General features: G+C 32.3%; 1 protein-coding gene across 9 annotated transcripts in view; it reads right to left on the reverse strand.

Moving 5' to 3' along the window:
* Window positions 1-26615, reverse strand: part of LOC115210341 (nesprin-1) — an 870646-nt gene that overhangs the window by 23824 nt on the left and 820207 nt on the right. For 8 of the 9 annotated variants that reach the window (XM_036502469.1, XM_036502465.1, XM_036502468.1 and 5 more), the window contains 10 exons: window positions 25890-26090; window positions 22519-22615; window positions 20489-20554; window positions 19632-19697; window positions 16287-16489; window positions 15711-15825; window positions 14126-14331; window positions 12840-13169; window positions 7431-7640; window positions 4579-4641 (listed from right to left, as the gene is read on the reverse strand). In XM_036502469.1, coding sequence (XP_036358362.1) covers window positions 4579-4641; window positions 7431-7640; window positions 12840-13169; window positions 14126-14331; window positions 15711-15825; window positions 16287-16489; window positions 19632-19697; window positions 20489-20554; window positions 22519-22615; window positions 25890-26090 — 1557 coding nt within the window. The remainder of the gene's footprint in view (window positions 1-4578; window positions 4642-7430; window positions 7641-12839; window positions 13170-14125; window positions 14332-15710; window positions 15826-16286; window positions 16490-19631; window positions 19698-20488; window positions 20555-22518; window positions 22616-25889; window positions 26091-26615) is intronic. The other variant, XM_036502466.1, reaches the window with a different exon arrangement.

The raw sequence follows: 26615 nt of genomic DNA on the forward strand, positions 1-26615 counted from the left end.
TGAGGATCACTGTAATTGACTTACACCCTTTCTTCAAAATTTCTGACCTTGTGTCAAAATCAGAAAGAATTATTATTATTACGCAATGAGAAGAGCACAATACAATTTGTAATAAATAGAGATGGATTCTGTTTATTAAATATTTTGACAGAAATGTCTGTCTTCCTTGAATTCAAAATGAAAAATGAACCTGAGGAAGATAGACATACTGTTGAAATATTGTTCAATGCAATAAACACAGCCAACCTCTATTTATTATCTTGCTCTTCTTATCGTGTATTTACCTTCATGGAGAGTTATGTCAGTCTTCAAATAATCCTCCTCATTATTATTATTATTATTATTATTATTATTATTATTAAGGTGGCATGCTAGCATGTCAGGTGAAATGCTTAGCAGCATTTCGTCTCCTGTTACGTCCTGAGTTAAAATTCCGCCAAGGTCGACTTTGCCTTTCATCCTTTCAAGGTCGATAAATTAAGTACCAGTTAGGCACTGGGGTCGATGTAATTGACTTAATCCCTTGTTTGTCCCCTCTATGTTTAGCCTCCTGTGGGCAATAAAGAAATAAATTATTATTATTATTATTAGGCAGCGATCTGGCAGAATCGTTAGCACGTTGGGCGAAATGCTTAGTGGTATTTCATCTGCCATTAGGTTTTGAGTTCGAATTCCGCTGGGGTTGACCTTGCCTTTCATCCTTTTGTGGTCGATAAAATTAGTACCAATTACAAACTGGGGTTGATGTAGCGGACTTAATCCCTTCCTTCCAAATTTGAGGCCTTGTGCCTCAAGTAGAAAGGATTATTATTATTATTATAGGTGCAGGAGTGGCTGTGTGGTAAGTAGCTTGCTTACCAACTACATGGTTCCGGGTTCAGTCCCACTGTGTGGCACCTTGGGCAAGTGTCTTCTACTATAGCCATATGATGAGTGTGTGTATGTAAATGTGTGAGTATGTGTGTGTGTGTATTGATAAATTGATTCATTCCCACAATACTTAATGCTTCATGGTTGTGGAAAGTAGCCATGTCCTCATACATACAGAGTCAGAGTGAAATAAATAGAAATATCAAAATAGCTTCTAGGTGAGAATATTTGGTCTTCTATTGTTTAGTTCAGGTCACATGAATGATTTGGATGAACAACACAGAAAACACTGCAGACACAAAGTGTAAGCTTTCAAAAAGCTTAGGAGCACCAGTAGCTTCTTTGAAGATTTGATTCAAATCACAATGATTCATCCTACCCATGCTGGCACAGAAAGTGGAAGTAAAATGTAGATAGTAAGACCTTGTAATAGAGCTACTGGGTTCTGCATTTTATCCTCTGATTACATCGTAGAAAGATGTATAAAACAATTTATGACTGAATGTGTGCGTGTGTGTGTTATATGTACACACACACACACACACACACACACACACACACACACACACACACATATATCTGTATAAATTTACATATACATTTGTACAAAGGCTAAAAATATTATTTACTAATACAAAACAATGAATTGTAAAGAAGATTAACAAAAATTATTTAAAAAGAAATATATAGAAATGTTATTTCCAATCCTTATTTCTAATGTTTCAAGTGCATAAAGTTTAAGAGTAAGACATGATTTAAATATCAGATAACAATGTTATTGAAAGAAGTGCAATTTAGAATTGAAAAAAATAAAACAAAGCATGAAATGTAAAGTAGATAATGAAATATTTTTCTTGATCCACAGATTCTGTTCTAAATTAGAAAGTTTTATAAAAAAAAAAACTCCAAAACACTCTAGTAACTAAATGGGGAAAATATTCCGTTATTCAAGGAAACATGTTCTTACAAATTTATTTTTGAAAAAAGATATAATTCTAAAGAAATATCTTCAACTAATCACGAAAGAGAAAATATCACTTAGTTCCGTTACAGAATTTCTTGTATGCCCACCTATCTTCCACCATCACTTTCACATTAAAAAAAAAAATTTATAATGTTTTGTTCTGCAATCTATTTTATTCTTTCAAAGATCTTGTCATAGGCAGCTGTCTTAAGAGGACTCTGACTGTAATTGAAAATTTCTACCAGAAAGCAACTTTATTTTGTTAGATGTAAGTTTGGAATTAAAATAACTTCTATAGAATTATTTCACATAGTGACTGCACCTACGTTTCATTAAACTTATCTAAATATTCTGATACAATTTTATTGCTTTTTTCATTCAGGTTTATATATATATATATATATATATATATATATATATATATATATATATATATATGTATGTATGTATGTATTTGTATATAAAAGAACAGGACCCTAATTACACAAAAATTGATTATTTCATCTCATATTTGTTTAATAATAAGCTTTTAATTTTTGTGCAGGAATTGAGTTTTTTGATGCTAACTCTCCTGAAACTGTCCCTGATACAAAGTCCTTGTTTTAAAGTGATCTGAATTAAATCCTTGCATCAGAATTTAATATTAATTTGTTTCAAACTTGAGCTTAATAATGAGAAAGTTATTTTACTAAATTTTCCATTATTTTTAAAATTAATTGAAGCAAAATGATTAAGGGAACTGTAAAATATTATGAAAGAATCTTGCCTTTGAAAATGATAGTCTTCGAAATATACTTAAACTCCCCTTACTGGTATACATGGCAGTAGATTCAAAATAATAAAAGTGAGAATGAGTTTTGGAACTAACTCTGAATATTTTATTATGTAACAAGAAGTTGTTAGATTTTAATAAAAAGATATCTTGTATGAAAATAGAATAGATATTTAGTTTTAAGACACAGACATCTTTAAGATAACTACATGTCTGTATTCAAACTGTACAAGTTTTGGTTACAATTTAATAAACAACTTTGGTTAAAACAAGCTGAGAATTAGTTTTTGATACTCTGCTATATAAAGTAGGCTGCTTACCCTCTTATCATATTTCTGTTGAAATATACTGCTTTTCTTTTACCTTATTTTAAAATTGATGTAAAACCTAATAAAATAACTTTGTCTTTATGAACCAGGTATTTGGAATAAGAATTACCATGACATCTTGTTGGAAGGTTTTAATTTAGATAACTTTAAAATAGGAAGTTTGTATCATAGAATCAGGAGTGATTCCAGGTGGGATGGTATCAAAAGAGTTGTCTATGTATGGCCTTATATGAGATCAGGTTTTAGAGAAATCAGTGAGTTCTTATTGTTTAGCATAGCCTTTTTGTTTTGTTTTTCACTACTTTGCAATTTATTTGATTTAACCATATAGAATTAAATAACTTCTTTAAGATCATTCTGCATAGTCACTACACCTATGTTTCATTCAATGTGCTAAAATGTTCCAATACTATTTTTTGGTCTGAGAACTTTTATATATCTTTATTTTTCATTCAGGTTTATATAAAGATATGTGACAAAAACAGGATTCTAATAACTCAAAAACTAATTATTTCAACTTTTATTTTCCCTTATACTTCAAATTCATTCACTTTTATAATACAGATGGCTTTAAGATCTGTGCTCAAACTGCATAAACTTTAGGTACAATTTATTAGATATTTTTGGTCAACACAAGCTAAGAAAATTTTTTAATATCTAAACAGTATCGAATAGACATTTTTATGTCATTTCAGGAAGTTATAGCATAAAAATGTCATATTTTGAGACCAAGTTTCAGAGAAATTGGTGTGCTCTTTCAGGCTGTCACAGTGTTTTCTTTTTGTCTTTATTGTATTTTATTACATTTGATTTAACCATTTGTTGTAGAGCATGTTTTACACAAATACTGTAACCCATTTGAGTTCCATGTTGCTAGCTGAAAAGAAGTTCAGTGTGCAGATGGCATAATTCTATTGTTTAATCATTATTGAAGCTCTGGCTATCATGTTTTATGTATGTATGTATATATATATATATATATATATATATATATATATATATTTGGGGTGTTCTAAAAATGTACGTCTAGTACACCCAAATAACAGTGTGTACTAAAACTTAAGGATCATTATATTTTCTTTAAAAAACAGTTGGAAGATTACAGAAGGTGATTTTTAACTGATACTTTGACAATTTGAGATACCACATGGAGTTCCTCTGACTATAGTGAACAATGTGTGCATGTATGCGTGTGTTGAAGACATATTTCTAACATACTACATAATAACTTGTATCTCTTGACAAATAAATAGATAAATATATAAAATATAATATAACATACAATTATGAAATCTTTTTTCTTGTCTGATTCCAATCTTGTAATACATGTTTTTTTCCCATTTTTTCAATTTCTGTTTTTTTTTGGGGGGGAAAAATTTGAATTGCATTCTACTTTGCAATAGACAGTGTCTCATGATAGAAGGATGTCTTGCATTTTGGCAAGCTGTACTTGGTATGCTATTCCAAGAATACATTTTAAAAATATATTTTGGTCCCAGAGTATAAAGAATATTGCATAAAATTTCACCTGAATTATATTTTATCACATTAAAATAAAAAAAAAGATAAATTATTTCAAGCAAAAAGAAAACTAATATAATAACCAAATAAATCAAATTTAAGAAGAATCATATTATGCTTACCTTCCTGATTCTACCAAATGGAGATAAAGTAGTTCTTTCTCGGCTTTCATTACTTTGATGTCGCTGTAAGGAAATGTATAATAGCAAGTAGTATAGAAGCGAATAGTTTAAGAAGTGAGAGAGAAATCATAATAACAGTGAGCGACTTGTGATGTTAAGGTGGTCACTGGAAAAATCTTGTTGCTATAGTTGTTCTTTTGTCATGAAGAACATGGAGATAACAAAAAAACCCCCCAGAAAATATAATAAATTTCAAAATATAACATATATACATATACATAGATGTATATATACACACACACATACATAAATATATATATATATATATATATAATATATATATATATATATATATATATATATATGTATATATATATATTATATATATATATATACATATACCCACTTGCACATATATACATATATGTATGTATATGCACACATATACATACATGCATACATACATACAGACAGACATACATACGTACATACATACATACATTCATACATACATATATATATATGCACATATGTACATGAACACATATATATAAACACTGAATTTTTAGAATTGACTTGTAAACAATATGAAATAAAACATGAAGAATTTCAGCTACAAAGGAAAAATTTGGTTTCAAAATATTATAGTCATAGTGGAAGCAGTAGTAGCAGCAGCAGCTCTTGTTAAATGCCTTTAATCTACTATAAAGCATGCCTTTGGCACACAAGTAGCTGTTCAAATACATAGAATGTAATATGACAAATATAAAATGACTAAACAAAATTATTTATATTGTTTTGTACTGCCCATACACCAACAATGTCTTTATCATTTCAAAAGCATATTTTCTCTTTTTATATTAGTGGAAAAGCAGTGCCTGAAACCATTTTCAGAATCTCTGAGACAGGTGAGAGGAAGGGAAGTATTGTATCCTGAGACTGGAGACTTAGCTCAAATGTCTGCAACAGAATGGACTCTGCTGGAGGTACTTGCTGCTGAGATGCCCTTCGGTCATGACTGACCATGGAATTGCACCTAGAAAGTTACCCTCCCAGGCACAAGTCCTGGCAAGGTTGTTTTATGGAAGACCAGCAGTTGCTCATGCATACCGGCCTCCCCTCTCCATGCCACCAGTATTATCCAAGGGAAAGGTAAAGGCTGATACAGCTTGGCACCTGTGACACCACAACTCATTTCTACAGCTGAGTAAACTAGAGCAACATGAATAAAGTGTCTTGCTCAAGAACACAACATGCAACCCAGTTTGGGATTCAAACTCACAACCTTATGATTGTTAGCTCGACGCTCTAACCACTGAGCCATGCTCCTTCACTGGGGGTACTTATAGAGCAGATAATGGCAAACCAGATGATTTAATCTACCAGCAAGAACAGCATTCAGTTTTACAAGTACAACGTTGAGCTTAAAAGTGAGTTTTTGTGCAATCGTTTGACCAACTGAATTCTGTGGTTTCACACTCTACCATCATAAAAAAGAAGACATTAGATAATGTAGTCATAAATGTATCATCATCAGTATTGTTTTAATGTCCACAATACCATGCTTGCTTGGGTTAGACCGCAACCTTTTTTCACTTACACTCTTTTCAAAATTCAGCAGTGCATCTGAACTAAAAATATAACTAAAGGTATAGGGAAAAAAAATTATATTCAGGTTACACTGTGGCACATCTAGCATCATCTCATGGCACACCAGTGTGCCACGGCATACTAGTTGTAGAGCACTGCATTAGACGGAATTTGTTGAGGCAGATTTTCTACAACCAAATGCTTTTCCAATATTAATAATATTGGGGAGAAATAATATTTCCCCATGGCCAAACATGTTTCAGTGGTTGATTGGAAGTTTTATACCCTGCAGTGGTACTAAACCCCCAAATCATGTGGTTGGGGAACAAACTTTTAGCCACACAGTCACTCCTGAAATTATCCATCAAAGTTGGAACATATTCAGTCATAAATTTTTCTCTTCAGGGCTGATCTAGATCTAATATATATGTATGTCTCCCCCAATATATATGTGTGTGTGTCTGTGTGTATACCCACACATATATACATATACACACACAGACACACAAACATACATATGGAAAACAGACATTAAATGATGATGATCATATATACACATATATATATGTAATAGATATTTTATATATCATGATCATGATTATCATCTTTTAATGTCCATACTCCATGCAGGCATGGGTTGGATGGTTTGACAGAAGTTGGCCAGCTGGAAAGCTGCCCAGGTTCCATTTGTCTGTTTCAGCATGGTTTTTATGGCTGTATGTCTTTCCTAAAACCAATATATATATATTATATATATATATATATATACATACATAAGAGCACTCTGTCAGTTACAACGATGAGGGTCCCAGCTGATACAATCAATGGAACAGCTTGCTCGTAAAATTAACGTGCAAGTGGCTGAGCATTCCACAGACATATGTACCCTTAACATAGTTCGCAGGGAGATTCAGCGTGACACAGAGTGTGACAAGGCTGGCCCTTTTTTGAAATAGAGGTACTACTCATTTTTGCCAGCTGAGTGGACTGGAACAACGTGAATTAAAGTGTCTTGCTCAAGGACAACACTTCACTGGGAATTGAACTCACAACCTTACGATCATGAGCCGAATGCCCTAACCACTAAGCTATGTGCTCTCACATATATATATATATATATATATCATACAAAAAAAAAGGAAAGGTGTGGATTATATTAAACCTGAACCATGTAACCCAGTAATGGTAACATGTATGTCATGTTTAAAAACTGGAAATCTTTTATAATATGCATCATCTAATAACAAATATCTTTTACTTACCAATAGCTTCTGGAAGTCGGCCCTTGATTCAAGTATAGCAAGGCTTGTAGAGATCTGGTTATATAGGGCATAAGCAAGGGCAGATGTGATATGGATGTCATCCTTTGCTTTAGCTTTAGCAGGGTCCTTATTGTCAAAGGTTATATGCATTGATGTTTCCTTCAAAGAATTAATGTGTGGCTGCTTCTGTTCAATTTCTGCCTTCAGAAGCTGAAATCGAAGAATGAGTAAAAGAATATTTAAACTGTATCAAGGATAAGTTTCCACTTAGAGTGTGGATGTTGACAGTATGATTTATATATGTCAGTAAATCATACCTTTTATATCATCATCATCATCATCATTTAGCATCCACTTTCCATGCTGGCAAGGGTTGGATGGTTTGATATGGAGCTGACTAGCAAGGAGCTGTCCAGGTGTGTGTGTCTGTTTTCATATGTTGTTATTTATAGCATTATATATGAACATTAAATTGATGGATAACTACTTGTAAAGATAATCAACAAACACACACATACAAATACGCACACACACACATGCATGCACACAATGTGAGGTAATTATCATATAATTAGCATGTCATATTTGCAGTCCATTTATTTCTGAGTTTGTGTCATGTATCTACAGACCTCTTTTGATGCCAACCTACCGGAGTCCATTTCTGGTTTTGTAATGTAAAACATCTTTATTTCAACTCATTTATTACTGTATTTCTATTGAAATGCACTTCCTTCACTTCAATCAATTTTGAAAATAATGAAGAGTTTAATAAAATAACCTTTTTTTCTATTAAGCCACAGTTTGTAATATAAACTAACATGAAATTTTGATGGATGGTTTAACCCTTTCGTTACTATATTTCTGACCAAAATACACCCCACGTGAGTTTCAATTAAATTCTAAAATAATCATGAATTTAGACTAGTTTCATTAAATAACTGCAACTTTTTTACTTATCAACATATTAATGTGACATTCGGAACATAATTAAAGAAAGTGTTCTTAATCAATTCTTTTATATAACTTTTGTATCAAAGTGACTTTAATTACAAGTAAATCCAGGTAAACTGAGGAAAAGGTAAAAATATTAAAATTTTGTTTAAATTTAGATCACTTCAAAACATGAAGCTTCTGTCACAGAACCATGGGGAGTCTCAAGTAAGTTTGTATCAAAAGAGTTCATACTTAAGTGCTCATATTTAAATTAAAAATTTCCATCATGATATTATGCAAGAACATTTTCTTAAATTTCCAAAATTCGGCTTTATAATGAAAGATATAGGTGTATTTTATTAAATCATTTGAAACTTATTTTCCAACCTAATTTAAGCCACACATATTTTCTGTAGAAATATGATCGTATAAAGGTTACATATTCACCCTTTAAATAATATTAAGGCTGATCTATGACACTGAAATGTCACACAATAAAATTCTTCAGTTGCTTATTTCGATACGTCATAAATAATCATTTTTGGAGATTGCTAAGTTTATCTCGACATGACTCAAATCTGAGAACTCTGTTACTCTATCTTCAGCTATTACTAAAAACTGAATTCCAAAAGCTCATGTTACACAATGAAATAAGAAATAGTATCAGCATAAATTCCCTGTTATATCTACTCACACACACACGCAATATGTATGTGAAGGTGTGTGTGTACTAGTGGTTAGGGTGTTGCATTCACAAATGCTAGATTGTGGTTTTGATATTTGGACCAGGTGGCACATCATATTCTTGAGCAAAACACTTCATTTCATGTTGGTCTGTGGGTGGGAGAGTCCTGGAATCATTGGCATCTCAGCAGAAATGCTTTACAGTATATCTTCTGGCTCTCTACATTCTGAGTTCAAATCCCACCTACTCAAGGGCAGACCATCACTAGACTAGATAATATATATATTACACTCACACACACACACACACATTTATATATTTTGTGTAGCATGGCTGAATGGTTAAGAAGTTTGCTTCATAACCACAAGGTCGCAAGTTCAATCTCACTGCATGGTATCTTGGACAAATGTCCAAGGCCACCCCATACCCTGTGAGTGAAATTGGAAAGATGAAAACCTATCAGATGTGCTTCTATGTGTGTGTTACATATATATATATATATATCAACATTATCATCATCATTGTTTAACGTCTGCTTTCCATGGGTTGGACAATTTGACTGAGGGCTGGCGGACCAGATGGCTGCACCAGGCTCCAATCTTGATCTAGCAGAGTTTCTACAGCTGGATACCCTTCCTAATGCCAGCCAGCTGTAGAAACTCTGCCAGATCAAGATTGGAGCCTGGTGCAGCTATCTGGTTTGCCAGCCCTCAGTCAAATCATCCAACCCATGCTAGCATGGAAAGCGGACGTTAAACAATGATGATGATAATGTTGATATATATAATAAATATATATATATATAACCCATGTCAGCATGGAAAACTGACATTAAATGATGATGATGATGATGATGATGTGTGTGTGTATGATAAATTTGGGCCTAAGGTTGAAGACATTTGCCATAGATGTCACACCATGGCATTGAATCTGAAACCATGTGGTTGTAAAGCAAGTTTCTGAACCACACAGCAATTCCTGAACCTATACCTGACTAACATAACCTGATGAAGTAAAAGAATATCTCTTGGAAATTCTTTCAGGTCTTTGGAGAAAATTGACATTACATTGCAAGGCACATGTTGAAGCGTAAAGTTTAACACGATGCCAGTAACACTTTCAAAAGAATATATTATTTAGTCTTTAAACAAGTTTAAAATGTCCTTGACTTTAGTTTTTCCCATTCATTTCCATTAATCGATTTGGTTTGCTGCAAATCTTCAATTAAAATGTTTATAGAATATAAACATCCTTTCTTTTGAATGGTTTTCAATAGCCTGATAGAACACATCACTCACTAAGTTTTATTTTTTTTGGAATTTCCATTGTTAATTTCTTTTTGCTAAAGTATGAGTTGAACTATTAATTAATTATTATTAACCCTTTTTATACCAACCCACCTAAGACCACCTCTGGTTCTTGGAGAGAAAAGCCTCCCATTTTAAAACGTTCCTATTTAAATTAAAATCATCCATCATCGTTTTACATAACAATATTTTGTTCTGTTCCATTTACTAAATCCTCCAAATTCTTGAATATTTTCAAAATTAATTGAAATGCATACGGTTACAAAAGGGTTAATTAGTTTGGAATGAAGTCACAGAATATGTTGGCTTTAATTAATAAGTTTTCTTTAATTAATGAGAACCGGGCTTGAATGTTTATTAGTTTCATACTTCTGTATTCTGAGTTCAAATTCCACCTGGAGGTCATAAAGGACCAGTACATCAATAAAGTAGATTATCTTTTATTTGTTTCAGTCATTTGACCGTGGCCATGCTGGTGCAATGCCTTGAAGGGTTTTAGTTGAACAAATCAACCCTAACACAGACATAGATACACACACACACCAGTGGATCAGGCCAATAGGAATGCACCTTCATAGTTGCTTGACTTGTCGATAATAACAGCTTAGACACTTTTCAATCATAATCAATCACATAAAGAAAGGAAAATACATATCAGACAATGTAATCCTAAGTACTCTTTTATCTTTTACTTGTTTCAGTCACTGGACTGCGGCCTTGCTGGGGCGAATTGACTTCAGTACTTATATTTATTTTTAAAGTCTTGTACTTATCCAAAAAAATGCAGAAAAAAACACAGGAAAAAACAACAAAGTGAGGACGTGGTACATGCAAAGTATTAATAAGTTGCTGAGGGGAAGAAAGAAAGAGTATTTTCTGTTTTGAGCAAAGCTCTTCTTCAGAAACAGGAGACAGAGGAAAGTCCAAAAGAAAAGGAAGACGGAAGAAAAAAATTGCCAACAATCCACATGTAGTTACACTTTGGAATATATATATATATATATATATGTGTGTGTAAATTAAATTAGAGATAAAACCACTATTAGGCAACTCAAACATTTAAAAATATAAAAATATAAAAAAATAAATTTAAAAATTAAAAATTTTACATTTTATATATATATTATATATTATATTAATTATATTTATTTTTTGTTTTTATGTTTTGGTTTATGTCTATCGCTGTTTGAGTTGCCTAATAGTGGTTTTATCTCTAATTTAATTTATATTTATACTGCGAAATTTGATTTAATCCTAAATCTAATTTTTCCCTGTAAGTTTGGATATACTCCCTAATATTATTATTATACACACACACATAACACATATATTTTAATTTGCTTAGGGGAAACCTTTTGAATATGCAAATAAAGCTCCTATTCTATTATGCTGATCACAGCCTAGTGATGCAGACTGGTGAACCAGTTTTCCAGGGCTGCATTGAGCTGAAATTCCATCTAATTTATAAATTCCATCCAAGGATTATTGTTATTATATATATATATAAATACAGTGTACATTTTAAACACATAAAAGATGACCATAATAGACATCTGACTTGCTAGAAAGAGTAGTTAAACTACAAACCACTAATAGAAGTAATTTTGAAAGGGAATGAAAAATAAAAACATTTACCCTATTTTATTTTTCCTTCCCTTTCAGAATTACTACTAGAATTACTACTATTAGTGGTTTGTAGTTTAACTACTCTTTCTATCAAGTCAGATGTCTTATGTGTTTAAATGTACACTGTATTATTATATGAATAATATATAGTCTATTAACTAATTTTTCCTTCTCGCTAGACTACTGGTAGCAAAGAATTTCTCTAAAGTTTTTTTGCTACCCTAAGATTTATTAATTATATATATGCACACACATAGTGGGCTTCCACATAGTTTCCATCTACCAAATTTACTTAGAAGGTTTAGGTCGACTTGGAGCTATAGAAGAAGATACTAGCTCAAGGTATTGTGTAGTGGGACAGAAACTGAAACCACATGGTTGCAATATATCGATTAAAAAAACAAAAAGAAACAGGGTAGGCATGGTTGGATCTAGATGTGATTAATCCTGGTTGACCTGGGGTTAAAAAAAACAAATGCAAATTTAGAGACCAGACTAGTATTTGAGTCTTTGGGTCATGGCAAATATTCAGATTTATCAATACTATCACACAGAAATCAATATGTTCAATGACTCTGCTGTTTTCTTGAATATACAATTCAAGGAAGCCACTTTTGCCATGAACCATGGGAGCCTCTATGTGGTTACTTGATCTGCTAGATATAGCATGAAAATATCATTCATATTATATACTGCTGTCTCTAAAAAAAAAAAAAAAAAGGCAGGAGATAAAGGATAACGTAACTGAAGATAAACTATGTTTGTAAAGATAGGAACATCATGGTTAGAATGCTTAAAACAAAAATAGGACTAAACTACCACAGATGAATTAACACACAAAGTGTGACAAGAGCTTACCTTTAATTTAGAATACTTTTCCTGAATATCCGCACTATCAATATCAATTGTATGAGTTCTGCATAGTTTTAGCTGGTCCTCAATATAACGTATCCAAATGTTCAAAGATCGCACTTCTTGAATAAAGCGATCAGAATTAGATATAACTCCATTCAAATGAAGTTGTAAGTTCTCACATTTGCTATTCACACTTCCCCACCGTTTGTTCATAATATCAATATTATTTTTCACTGTTTTATTTCCTTCCAATGCTCCTTTACTGTAAATACTTCCTGTCAAATTCAAAGACTCTATAATGGTTCCTTTAGATGTTAGTTCAGTCTGAAGAGTCTGTAATAAAAGAAGAATTTATATATATATATATATATATTATATATATATATATATATTATATATAATATATATATATATGTATATATATATATATATGTATATGTATGTATGTATGTATATATGTATGTATGTATGTATGATGTATGTATATATATATATATATATATATATGTATGCATGTATATATATATATATATATATTATATATATATATATATATGTATATATGTATGTATGTATATATATTTATAATTTATGCTCACATACAAACATGTAGAAAATGAAATACATATATGTATGCATGTATATATATGTGTGTGAGTGTGAGTGTTTATGTATATATGTATATATTTGAAGCTTCAATGTACACAAATACAAATACGTACACATGTACATGTATAGATATTCAAGCGAAGCAGCAACTTTTTAACACAGCTACAGTGTGTTGTGTTTTTCATCACATTACAACAATTATATTAAATATCCAAATTTAAATAAAGTTCCAGTGTTTACTTTTAAATCATTTTATACTCTGAAATAGCTTTCAGTTTATTTTTTTAACTTTAAGGCAGGCTGGATTGAATGACTGCACAAATTTACATAGTCGCATAACTTATTGCAGAGAAATGTATTTTATTTAACTGCTTATTTATATTTTTTAAAATCAATGTCTGTCATTTAAAGTATGACATAGCAAAGATTTCAGTTTCTCAGCTTGCTTAATTAAGAGGAAGACAGTAATATGTTGTATCAAAGAGCATAAGGCATTGCTCTTTCAAGACTTAACTGGTGACATATATGCTTATATATCAGCTGTTTAACTACTCAATAGTTAGATATAGAGCATACTTATATAAATTTAGTAAATACCCAGTTAAATTTTCAGACAACATACAAGACTGCTATTTCATCTTCTATTCTTCTTAACTATTCAAATGTTGAAAGTCTCTTACCTTCAGTTTTTTGCAGATTTGGCCATGCTCTGTAATGCAAACGTGTTTATTATTGACTGAGTCCAACCATATTTCAGAATTCTCCAACCAAGCGAGTAAGTTCTTCAAATCAATTTTGAACTGTGACCAATCCTTGCGGTTGCTCTGTAGTTTGCTGTCTTTTTCAATAATATGAGCTTTAAGTCTATTCCAGCGGTCAGATACATCTGCAATGAAAACAGAAACCCTCTCAGAGTACTCAAATATAATATATGTATGTATGCATGTATATATATATATATATATATATAATGAAGAATTTGGACAAATAAGTATAAGTTGATTAGTGTGCTTAAATATGGAGTAGACCACTGGCACAGTTTAGGCTACCTGTTATCATCTGCAGTTGTGTTACACTTCTGTTGGATCTACATCAGGAACTCCACAGTTAGGGTAATATTATTAATTAATAGTAGGAGATAGATTTCATATTAGACCTTTATTGGGTACAATATATGTTTCGACCCATCAGTTGGGGTCTCTTCAGGTACACTGATACAAGTTAGGGAATGAAGGGTATATAACAACAAGCCAGCTGACACTAAAAATCTGTAGTGAGACATCTTTATCAATGTACCTGAAGAAACCCAGACTGATATGTTGAAACATACGTTGTACCCAATTAAGATCTAATATGAAATCCATATTCTATTAAGTAATACTATATATATATATATACTTTTAATCTTTTATTTTTCAGTCATTTGACTGTGGCCATACTGGAACATCACATTTGGCTGAACAAATCAATCCCAGAACTTATTCTTTGTAAGCCTAGTAATTATTCTATCGGTCTCTTTTGCCAAACTGATAAGTTACGGGGTTGTAAACACCTTAGCATCAGTTGTCAAGTGATGATGGGGGGACAAGATGCAGGGTAGGTTTTCAATAAGAACAAACATACAGACACACACACATTTATTGTTGGCTGTCAGAAAAAGGGGCACTCAATAACATTTTTTTTTTTGCTTGTTTCAGTCATTTGACTGTGGCCATGCAGTGATTAAAAAATGCCCAATCACACTCCTTTTTGACTCCAATCTTTTCAAACACACACACACACACACACACATAGACTCTGAAAAGCCGAAAGACAAAGTCGACCATGGCAGGAATTGAACTCAGAAAGCAGAGGTATTTTATCCAATGCCAAATGACTCTGCCAATTTCCAGAGTGTCTGTGTATAAAATGTAGAACTTAAATAAATGTAATTCACAATGAATATTTGCAGCACAGCAGCAAAGTTGTAGAAGCTGAAAATTTGAAGTCTTTTATTTATTTATTTTTTTATTTATTTCCATGAAGGTAATCAATCTTGCTGCTTGTCCTGCAATATCAAATCTGTTATTAAAAGTTTTCAGACATATCATGTCACATATTAGGTGATGTCAGACATAGGTGTCCTTTGTATTGCAGCGTAGACATCGGAAGTAGTTTTAGATGTATAGAAATGTTCAAATACTAATGGTTTCTATGAATTCTTTTAATCTTGTTTGTTGTTTGAACATGGAAATGGAGAAGAAAAAATATAATAATTATACTTACTGGAGACCTCCTGATCGACTGCATTAATCGATGTGAGGCCAGGCCTAGCCTTAATCTGGCTATAAACTTCTGACACATTATCCACACTATCTTGACAGTCAGACATTATCTTAATCTGAAGAAAAACACATCAAGAAAAATATATTAATACATACATATAAACATCTATCATACTTACTGTCTTAAGATAAACAGCAATAAATATAGAAATTACAAACCTATGAATTGTCATGTGATTTTTATTGATATGAATTGACCAAAAGAATACTACTATATAAGCAATACTTGCCTATAATGACCATACATTAAAGATTTCTTAAGAGGCAAGCAAAAAAAAATGTAGTTTCACCATTTTATATAATTTCTTTAATCAAAATTCCTTAAGAGAATATCATAAGAAAAAATTCCAAATTTTTATACCCCTATTCTCTTTGGTTGTAATCCTTTTTAAACTGATTTTGACTGCCATCCCTTTATGCCAACTGAATTTAAGACTTTAGCCATACCTTTAAAAAAATTGGTATATTTGTTTTAAAAAGGAAAAAAGAAAACTTTGTGTAAAATGAATTTACTTACGTAGTCTCTTGTCTCCTGATCCAGCTCTGGGCCAACTGGAGTTTGACATCTCAATTGCTCTTCTCCAATAACCATCTTTTGTGCACAGTTTTCCAGAGCAGAAAGCATTTCTTCAAGAGAAGCTTCCATTTCAGCATTCTGATTTACCTCAGGTAGTTCATTACGTATTTTGTTTCGGTGATCATCTCTTGAAAAATATAATCCTAGAAAACAGAAAAGATTCATAATGAAAGACTGTATGTATGTTATTCAGTTTTATTTCAAGATTTCTTGGCAATAGAGAAAGAGCCAGTTTCTAACATAGATCCAAGGCTCCTTCACTGGAATTTCAACAACATCAACAGGGTATTTGTGCATGTGTGTGTGTGTGTGTGTGTGTATGTAATAAGAGAAATTTATTTTCAGCAAAGACAAGTTATACTATCTGATATGGCTTGGTCACATATGGTTATATTGGATGTTATATTTTGGAGATCCTACTCCCTAATAGAAAATGAAGACCATGCAACTACATTGATGTTATTGGCCAAGACTCACTGCATGTAACTGAGGAACTACCAAAGCTAATGGGGGGAACAGAGGTCTCTAGTGCAGTGTGGTGAAATGCATCTTGCTCAAAGGCACTTGAGATGTATCACGAAGAATTACAAGTATCTCAACTGATACATCACATGTTCCAATTCAGACATTTGCACTGATCTGCACTATGACCTTAAGCAAGTTATTTTATAATCTTTCCTTCAATATATTGGTAAAATATTTCCCAGTCCTATCTTACATGTAAAATAATAGGTCCTCTGGCATATTTTGTAACCATGGACACCTGAATGAAGCTTATGCATGAATCTCAAATTTCTTACTCACTTCACTATGGGAAGATTGTGAACTTGAAAGAAGTAAAAAGAAGCGTGTAAAAATAATGTATGATGAAAATATAGATTTTTGTGAAAGACATGCAAATTATTTGTAATTTAATTTAATCCTAAGAACATCTAATTGAGGAAACATAGACACCAACAAAACTTATTAAAAAGATAATGCAGACAATATTAGGTTATAAAATAAGAGAATGAAAGATAAAACTGTGTACCTGATGGTGTTTTAAATGAATTTTTGTATTATTATATTATATTGATGTATAATTTTATCACAACACATCGACAGCATCGTTTTATTGGGTGTATAATGAAGATGATAGCAGTGGTGATGGTGGTGGTAGTGATATAATGATAATCATGCTCCTGATGCATACAACAAGGATGATAATGATGACGACGACGATGTCAATGATGACATTGAGGTTGGTGATGGTGTCACCAATGACAAAAATATTAACGACACTGCTGCTGACAATGACAATGTTGATGATGATGTTCATGATGATGGTGATGATGATAGTGATGATGATGATATAAGTTCATGTATGAAGGAACGGAAAAAAAAATAACACAAGGAAACAATCAATATCTATAAAGAAATTAAAAATGAAAGATTTGATTTATGATATATTCACTAAACACTTTAATTCTTAGTTTTGTTGGCTGATTGTTCTTTTGATATTTCTTCTTCTTCTTTCTTTTCTTTTCTTTCTTCTTTTTTTATTTTGGAACATTTCAAATGGAAACTAATCTAAACATTGTTGTAAACACAGAAGTTGAACAAAAATGACGGAAGCTGACTGCTGTCAAGCTACCATCTCGTTAATATATCTTCTGCCAGTTGACTGAGAAACATATAAAAGGATCGTGAATTATTATTACGTTGCTATGATATTGATGATGATGATGATGATGATAATAATGATAATCATGATTATCATCATCATCATCATCATCGTTGTCGTCATCATCAGCATCAATATCATGGCAACAAAACACCAAAACTCTAGACTGAAAAGATTATTGGGTAAAAATAAGTTAATTTTGTTTTCAAATTTTAAAACAATAATAGAAAAAAATATTTTAAAGTTGTGCTTGACTTGTTAAAGCAATTTTACATTTTTTTTATTTTCATAAGAATTGTTATCTTTAGGACATTAAAAGATTTTTGTGAATGGAATTTCTTAATGAAAACTGTAAAGAAGCCTGTTACACTCATACACATATACATACATATAAATATACACTGCATCAGCTGTATGGTATATATTTCTTCAATATGTAATATCAAGCACAATATTTTTCTTCATTTTTAACATTTATTTAGATTTCAATTGCTGAAGAAAATGTAATGAGAAGTCCAATATTAAAACATGTATGATGGTTATTTGAATAACCTTTAGCACTGGTCCTCACAGAAGCAAAGTGGCTGAGTTCCTTTCAAGTCTAGGGCCTCACAGAGGCAATGAACTTGTAAACTAATTTTAATGGTCATTTTAGAACTCTCTTAGATTATTTTGATTTTGTATTTGGTTAACAATATTCTTTATGTGAACTTATGTATTGAAGCATATTTTGTTGTATCTTGGGAAGGTCATTATGTGAATAACAAACACATGTACTGGTTCTATTTTACTTTTTATTTGTCAATTGGTTAATTACCAAAACAATTAACTAAACAACTGATTAATCATTCAGTCAATCAATGACTCAGTTAAGTTTCTCAAAGTCCTTTCATCGCCATTCATGATCTCTTCAATGACATGCCTTCTCTACTCCAGGACTGTCAGTCTGTTTCCCCTTAGATTCTTTTTCATAAGATTTACATACTATTCACCACAATTTCAATAGCATCAAAATCCAACTGCTAAAAGAAGAAGTACTACAAGATGTTTACAATGGCAATAAAATTCTGTGTTAGATTGTTAAAGTTTTTGAGACATCCTACTGAAAATAATTCCATTTAAAACACCTTTGCATTATTCATCAACGCTTTCATATAATGTGAGGTTGCCAAGAATCTCCTCTTTCATAAAACACCTGTGCTTGTTGCTCTATTTTACTTTAGTCTCTCAACACCTGGTTTAAAATCACTTCCCTCAAACTAAATACTACTCCACCAACTTAGGCAGGGGGTGGGGCTTTTTCCTTTTCTTTACTCATCTTGCAAGTTACCTGTAGCCCTCACTAGTGCTGGCAGTATGAAAACAATTACACTGAGCACACTATAAATTGGTTAGCATTAGAAAAGGCATCCATCATGTAGTTACACTAGTCAATCCATTTCTTATAGGCCCTATTTTACTTCATGCCCCATATCTTAAGCAAAACAAAAATTGTTATTTCATTGTAATTTCAAAACAGCTTAAATTTCTCACATTCTTCATGAAAAAAAGAAAAGTTCATCTTAGTGAATTTAAAAATGGTTAATGGTGATAGAGAATAAGAAACTTTTATGAATAATTACCAGAAGTAAATTGATCAGGTGGCCTTTGAACAAAGCTGCTTTCTTGCACTGGACTGTCTTGGATACCTTGGTAAGAATCAAAAAAAGAAAAATTTGTTAATGTTGTGTCTACTGAAACAATCTTTCATCAGAATATATTATCATTAAAACTTTTTACAAATTTAAATAAGAGACAAACAGATAAGGGTTGGCAACAGGGAATGCATTTGATCTTAAAATGTTGCCTCAAATTGAATCTATGCCAATATAGAAAAATGGATATCACTTGCATATTTAAAAAAGGATCAGAACAATATTTCTTGTGTGGTAAGACTGAAAAACTGGTAATAGTTTTTTTTTAAAGATATTCTTATGCAGGTTATTTTTATAAATGTTATATTTCTTTCCACTGTCTTATTTTTTGGGTTTCATGATATAAAATTTCCACCAAGAAAAAGTAATACAAGGAAAGGGAAAAATAAACCCCAGAAAACTAGACAGAAGCAGTATTGCAACAATCTGCTAGAAATAGTAACCAAACCTCCCTCATATCACATTTACTATTTTAAAAACATAAGGATACATTGCATAAAGTATATCTAGACACACTATGTCTGAAATAAAAGATGAGATTGTCTTAAATTATTATGAGAAGGCAAGTTGCATATAGTTACATCAATCAATCTATTTCTCATTATCCCTATTTTCCCTCATACCCATATCCTAGGCAAGACAAAAATTGCTACAAAAGCTTTTTTCTTCATTGTAATTTCAAAAGAAATTTCTCACATTCTTCATGAGAGAAACAAAAGTTCATCTTAGTGAATTTATAAAGTGTTAATTGTGATGGAGAAGAAGACACTTTTATAAATAATTACCAGAAGAAAATCGATCAGGTGGCCTTTGAATAAACCTGCTTTCTAGCACTGGACTGTCTCGGGTATCTTGGTAAAATTCAATAAAAGAAAATTTATTAATGTTGTGTCTAATGAAACAATTCTTCATCAGAATATATTTATCATTATATTATCAAAAGTTTTTACAAATTTAAAAAAAAGGAAGAAATAAACAGGTAAGGGTTGACAACAGGAAGGACATCTAACCTTAAAATGCTGCCTCAAGCTGGATCCATGTCAATATAGAAAAATGGACATAAATTGTGTATCAAAAAGGATCATAACAGTATTTCTATAATACTGAAAAACTGATTAGTTTTTTTTATCTTTTTAATTTTCTTACTCTTTTACTTGTTTCAGTCATTTGACTGTGGTCATGCTGGAGCATTGCCTTTAGTCGAGCAAATCGACCCCAGGACTTATTCTTTGTAAGCCTAGTACTTATTCTATCGGTCTCTTTTGCTGAACCGCTAAGTTACGAGGATGTAAACACACCAGCATCGGTTGTCAAGCGATGTTGGGAGGACAATCACAGACACACAAACGTATACACACACACACCACACACACATATATATATATATATATATATATATATATATATATATATATACATATATATGATGGGCTTCTTTCAGTTTCCGTCTACCAAATCCACTCACAAGGCTTTGGTCGGCCCGAGGCTATAATAGAAGACACTTGCCCAAGGTGCCACGCAGTGGGATTGAACCTGGAACCATGTGGCTGGTAAGCAAGCTACTTACCACACAGCCACTCCTACGCCTATATTATTTAGATCATTTTCATAAACAGTATATTCTCTTTCACTGTCTTATTCTGAGGTTTTCATGATGTAAAATTTCCACTAAGAAAGAGTAAATAAAGTAAAAAAAGAGTAATAAACCTCACAAAACTAAATTGGAACAATATCGCTACATCCAAGTTCAATAACATCATAGTTTAGCCACAAACAAAAAGAGTTACTACAAGATGTACTACAATAAAATTCTGTGTCTGAATATTAAAGCTGTTGAGACATCCTGTCAAAATGATTCTATTTTAAATAACTTTGCATCATTCATCAACCTACCCTCACAATCCACATTGTATTCTAGAATTGCAATGACATGACATAAAGTGTAATAAAAAATTATACGAAAGAGCTACATTCCTATTTATGGATTGTTCTAAATATAGATGTATAAATGTTCTATTCAATATTGTTGAATGAAAAGGTCTAACCATAAAAATTAGCAGGATGCAATGATTAAATAAATGGCAAATAAACCTGTTAGAAATAGTAACTAAATCTCCCTCATATCCCATATGCAGTCTTGAAAAGGTTACGGTACACTAAATAATGTAGTTCTTGATATATTATGTCTGAAATTTGAGAGAGGATGGTCATGTTTGGAATATCTTTGATCATGCCTCTGAATCAGGATTACTCTGGCCTAAACAACAGCAGCAACAGTGCAGGCGCAATGGTCCAGTGGTTAGAGCAGTGGACTCGCAGTCATAAGAACATGGTTTCAATTCCCAGACCAGGCATTGTGAGGGTTTATTGAGCAAAAACACCTAAGCTCCACGAGGCTCTGGCAGGGAGGGGTGGTGAACCCCGCTGTACTCTTTCAGCACAACTTTCTCTCATTCTTTCTTCATACTTCCAATCTAGTCTTGGGATGTCCTTGAACTATTAGGAACTGGCAAGTTGCATATATTCCTTCCATCCAGATATACCCATCACACACTTATCTTATTCCCCTATTCTACCTTACACCCATATCCTAGGTAAACAAAAAAAAGTTTACAAAATGATTTGCCTTCTTTCTAATTCCAAAGTGTTTCTTAATTTTCCTTTGTAATTTTCTGACAATTTTTTCTTTCAAATTTCAAAACAAATTTTTTTCTAAATTTATGCAACCTCTGATAACAAAAAGAAAAAGGGATTGATGGGAAATACAGAAGCTGTTGAAGATAATGGAGAAGATGGTAAGTTTGTAAATAATTACCAATTCGTTCTAGGGTAACCTTGTGTTCTGGTTGTGGTCTTTCAAGCACCAAATGTCGATAATCTTGGTCATATGGAGAAGTGTGAGGTTGATCAACCTAGTAAAAGAGAAAAATAGTAAGATCTAAAATCCAAAGAAAGTGGCAGTGATCTATACTGGCAAAAGTTAATCAATTAAAGTGCACTGATTGAAAAAAAAATTACAATGATTGATTAGCAGTGATGAACAAAAAATTCCCTTTTTTAGAAACTTGCTCTTCTAGGAGAGAAGAATTATATACAAACCAATATAGAGACCAATGAAGCACTTGTTAAGAATCAGCAGCTCTCTTAGCTTCCCTCTCTGTTTTTGTTCAGAAGAAGGACAAGTGTCTGAAAAGTTGAATTTTTCACACCTCATGGCAAATCAGTCATTGGATATTTTCTTCTTTTTTAATCAATGAACATTTATGGCAACGGAGGAAATTTAGTTACGTTTTAAAGAAATGTACTCAATAGTACTCTTTTGTAGGAAATTCCAATAATGGATGACAGAATCAATTTCTAGGAACTAAATGCCTTATGATATCTAGTTACATTATTTTAGGTTTTGATTTCAAATCAGGCCAAGGTTGTTTTCTTTATTTTTATCATTCCAGGATCAGTAAACACTTAGTTGATTCAATCAATTTTGTGCCCCAACCTACTTCATCATCATCAGGACATTACTATGACAAGTCCTAGGACTCATAGGACTACTTACTCAGTTTCTATGATGTATAAATGACTGAGATCACAACATCACCCCTGGACAGGATGCCAGTCTGTTGCAGAGTTAATCATTTACTGTTGAATGGACAGGTGCAATGTGAAATGAAGTTGTTTTGCTCACGTATACAATGCACTTCATGATCGTAAGATTGTGGTTTCGATTCCTGGACCGGGCGATGCATTGTGTTCTTGAGCAAAACACTTCATTTCACGTTGCTCCAATCCACTCAGCTGGTAAAAATGAGTAACGCTGCGATGAACTGGCATCCCATCCAGCTGGGGAACACATACACCATAGAAACCGGGCCCATGAGTCTGCCTAGGCTTTAAAAAGGGCGCATTTATTTATTATACAATGCACTGCCTGGTCCAGGAATCAAAACAATGATCATATAGTCATGAGTGAAACACCCTAACCACTAGGCTAGGTGCTGTCACTACCCTGAATTTCCAACTGTGACAATGTATTTGAGTTCATGTGGAAATATGATGAGATGGTCAGCAACACTTTGCAATATCTTTTATCTTTTACTTGTTTCAGCGATTTGACTGTGGCCATGCTGGGGCACTGCCTTGAAGCATTTTTAGTTGAATTTTAAGCCTAGTGCTTATTCTATTGAACTCTCTTGCTGAACCGCTAAATTAGAGGCATGTAAACACATCAACACCATTTGTCAAGCAGTGGGGGAGGGGACAAAAGTATATGCATATATATATACATACATATATATATATACATATATATATATATACATATATATATATATATACATATATATATATACACACACATATATATATATATATGTATGTATGTATGTATGTATGTATGTATATATATATATATATATATATATATATATATATATATATATATACATACATACATACATACATACACATACATACATACAAACATATATATGTATATATATCATCATCATTATAATTGTTTAACGTCTGTTTTCCATACTGGCGAGGCTTTGATCAGCCTGAGGCTATGGTAAAAGACACTTGCCTAAGGTGGCAGACAGTGGCACTGAACCCAGAACCATGTGGTCAGGACGCAAACTTCTTACCACACAGCCAAGCCATTTAAGAGTGGTTTACACTCTAATGGTGATTCAAAACTGAACTGCTAGGTAGTTGGTCAGACATTATCATCAAACCACAGTAGTTTTACATGAGTGATATATCAGGCAACCAATCAGCATCAAGCCATCACATGATTCAATTGTCTAGAATCTTCTCCTTGTGCCCCATAAAAAGGTAGTTTTTGTCAGTAATTGTAAAATTTTGAAGCATCTGCACATTGAGTCTCCATTCTTGCCACATCCAGCCAGTTAAGATAGGTGGTCAATAAGAGACAAGAATTTTCATAACCAGGAAAATATAGTGCAATTATTTTCCGGTTATGACCGCTGTATCGGTAAGCGTGTTGTAAACTCCAAGCAGTATGTCTCTCCCAGTATGTAATTACTGCGAAAGACCAACACAGTTAAAACTCTATGTGCAATAAAATCTTCTGTTAATTCTAATGACTTGTAGGTACATGATATTTTGTTATGTGACCATAATCTCTATATATATAAAAGTCAGGTTGTGTGTGTGTGCATGCGTAAACTCACATAACTTCTGAAGTTCATAACTGATTTTCTCCAAACTGGAAACATACATTACCTGTGTTCCAGAGATCGTTTTAGACTCTTAAAACTCTTCACATAAAGAGTAACAGGCCCTCTGGGAGCAGAAAATACCCTTTCCTGAGTTATGTGGAGAAGGGAGATAACTCTTTGTGAAGTAACTTTCAGAAGTTGATTGTCTCCTTTACATCCAGCCCCACTAATCTGCTGAACGTTTTACATCTTTTTAAAATATTGATATTAATTAATGTTTTTAATGACATTTAATTATTAACATAACAGTGTCATCTCAGTTCATTGTATGTATTTCTTAAAATTTGCTAAGCTATTGATATTATTTGCTTTTTTTTTTACTGACACATCATAATTAATGTACAATTGTCATCTTCCAATGAACACATCCACCAAATAAACACTTGACATGTCAGTTAGTTGAATTAGCCCATCATTTACTCCACAAATGTTTTGTTGTCAATGCTACACTTCTCTGTATCACATGTTTCAACATAACTGTAATATATATACAGGCTATGTGATTGGAGTGCTGAGCATCTCTGCTAGTATACTATAAAGTATATCAAATGTTTGATATACTTTATAGTATATTATGGTTGCAGAACGAAATACCATATACCTACAAGTCATTAGTACTTATATACCAGTTCCAAGAATACGTTTACAGTAATCCCTTGACTATTGCGAGTGTTACATTCCAAAACACCTGCAATAGTCTTTTACTCTTTTACTTGTTTCAGTCTTTTACTCGTTTACTTGTTTCAGTGATTTGACTATGGCCATGCTGGAGCACCGCCTTTAGTTGAGCAAGTATATTGTGTTATTATTATTTTCTTATAAAGTGGCTTCTATTGCTTAACTTGAATTTAACCTATGTATGTCCTAACAGAATCAAAACGTAACAGAAACTTTATTTGATGCAATATTTTAAAGACGGACTGTTTTATAGAAAAGTTATAATTACTATATCCTTTCCAGCATTCATTTTCTCACACATTGCGTGCAGTCGTTCCATAATAAAATCATGATAGCTCTGGAAGTCATCAACTTCCTTCTGTAAATGAGTTTTACCGCTGACCTCCTCAACCATTTCTAGCAGTTGATCAGTTATATCTCCAAACCGCTGGAATTTGTTGTTTTTCATGTTCTCTTCATGTCTAATTTCCTAGAAGTAATGATATTATTTGATAAGTATTTTGTAATTGAGGTAACAAGCAAAAAACAAAACAAAAAGAAAACAGCAATGAAAACTAAAGAACTAATACGAGATAGTCACCATATTAACAACACTAGTGTTGTAGTTACACTAATTTCTCCCACTTCCATTAATATCTTACACTATCTTGCAGTATTCACTGACTCAGATTCATTCACCTGAGGCAATTGCAGATAACTGAGACGAAAATCAGTTTAATATCATATTAGCAGGAATCCATTAGCTTCTAAATTACTCAATTGATTAAAAAGTTATTTTCAGCTAAGAAGCACAAGTGCAGCTAGCTGGAAGATGCATACAAGCATATGCAGACTGACTTTGCATGTCACTTTTGATAAATGCCACATGAGTAATAAATTAAATGTGACAATCAATTTGTACTAAAGATAGCAGCTCCCATCAGTCAGGCAATGGAGCAACAGTTCTGTACAGGAAATCTAATTCACAGATATTACATACACATACACACGCCAT

This window comes from Octopus sinensis, linkage group LG4 (genome assembly GCF_006345805.1).
Source record: "Octopus sinensis linkage group LG4, ASM634580v1, whole genome shotgun sequence".
Taxonomy (NCBI): domain Eukaryota; kingdom Metazoa; phylum Mollusca; class Cephalopoda; order Octopoda; family Octopodidae; genus Octopus; species Octopus sinensis.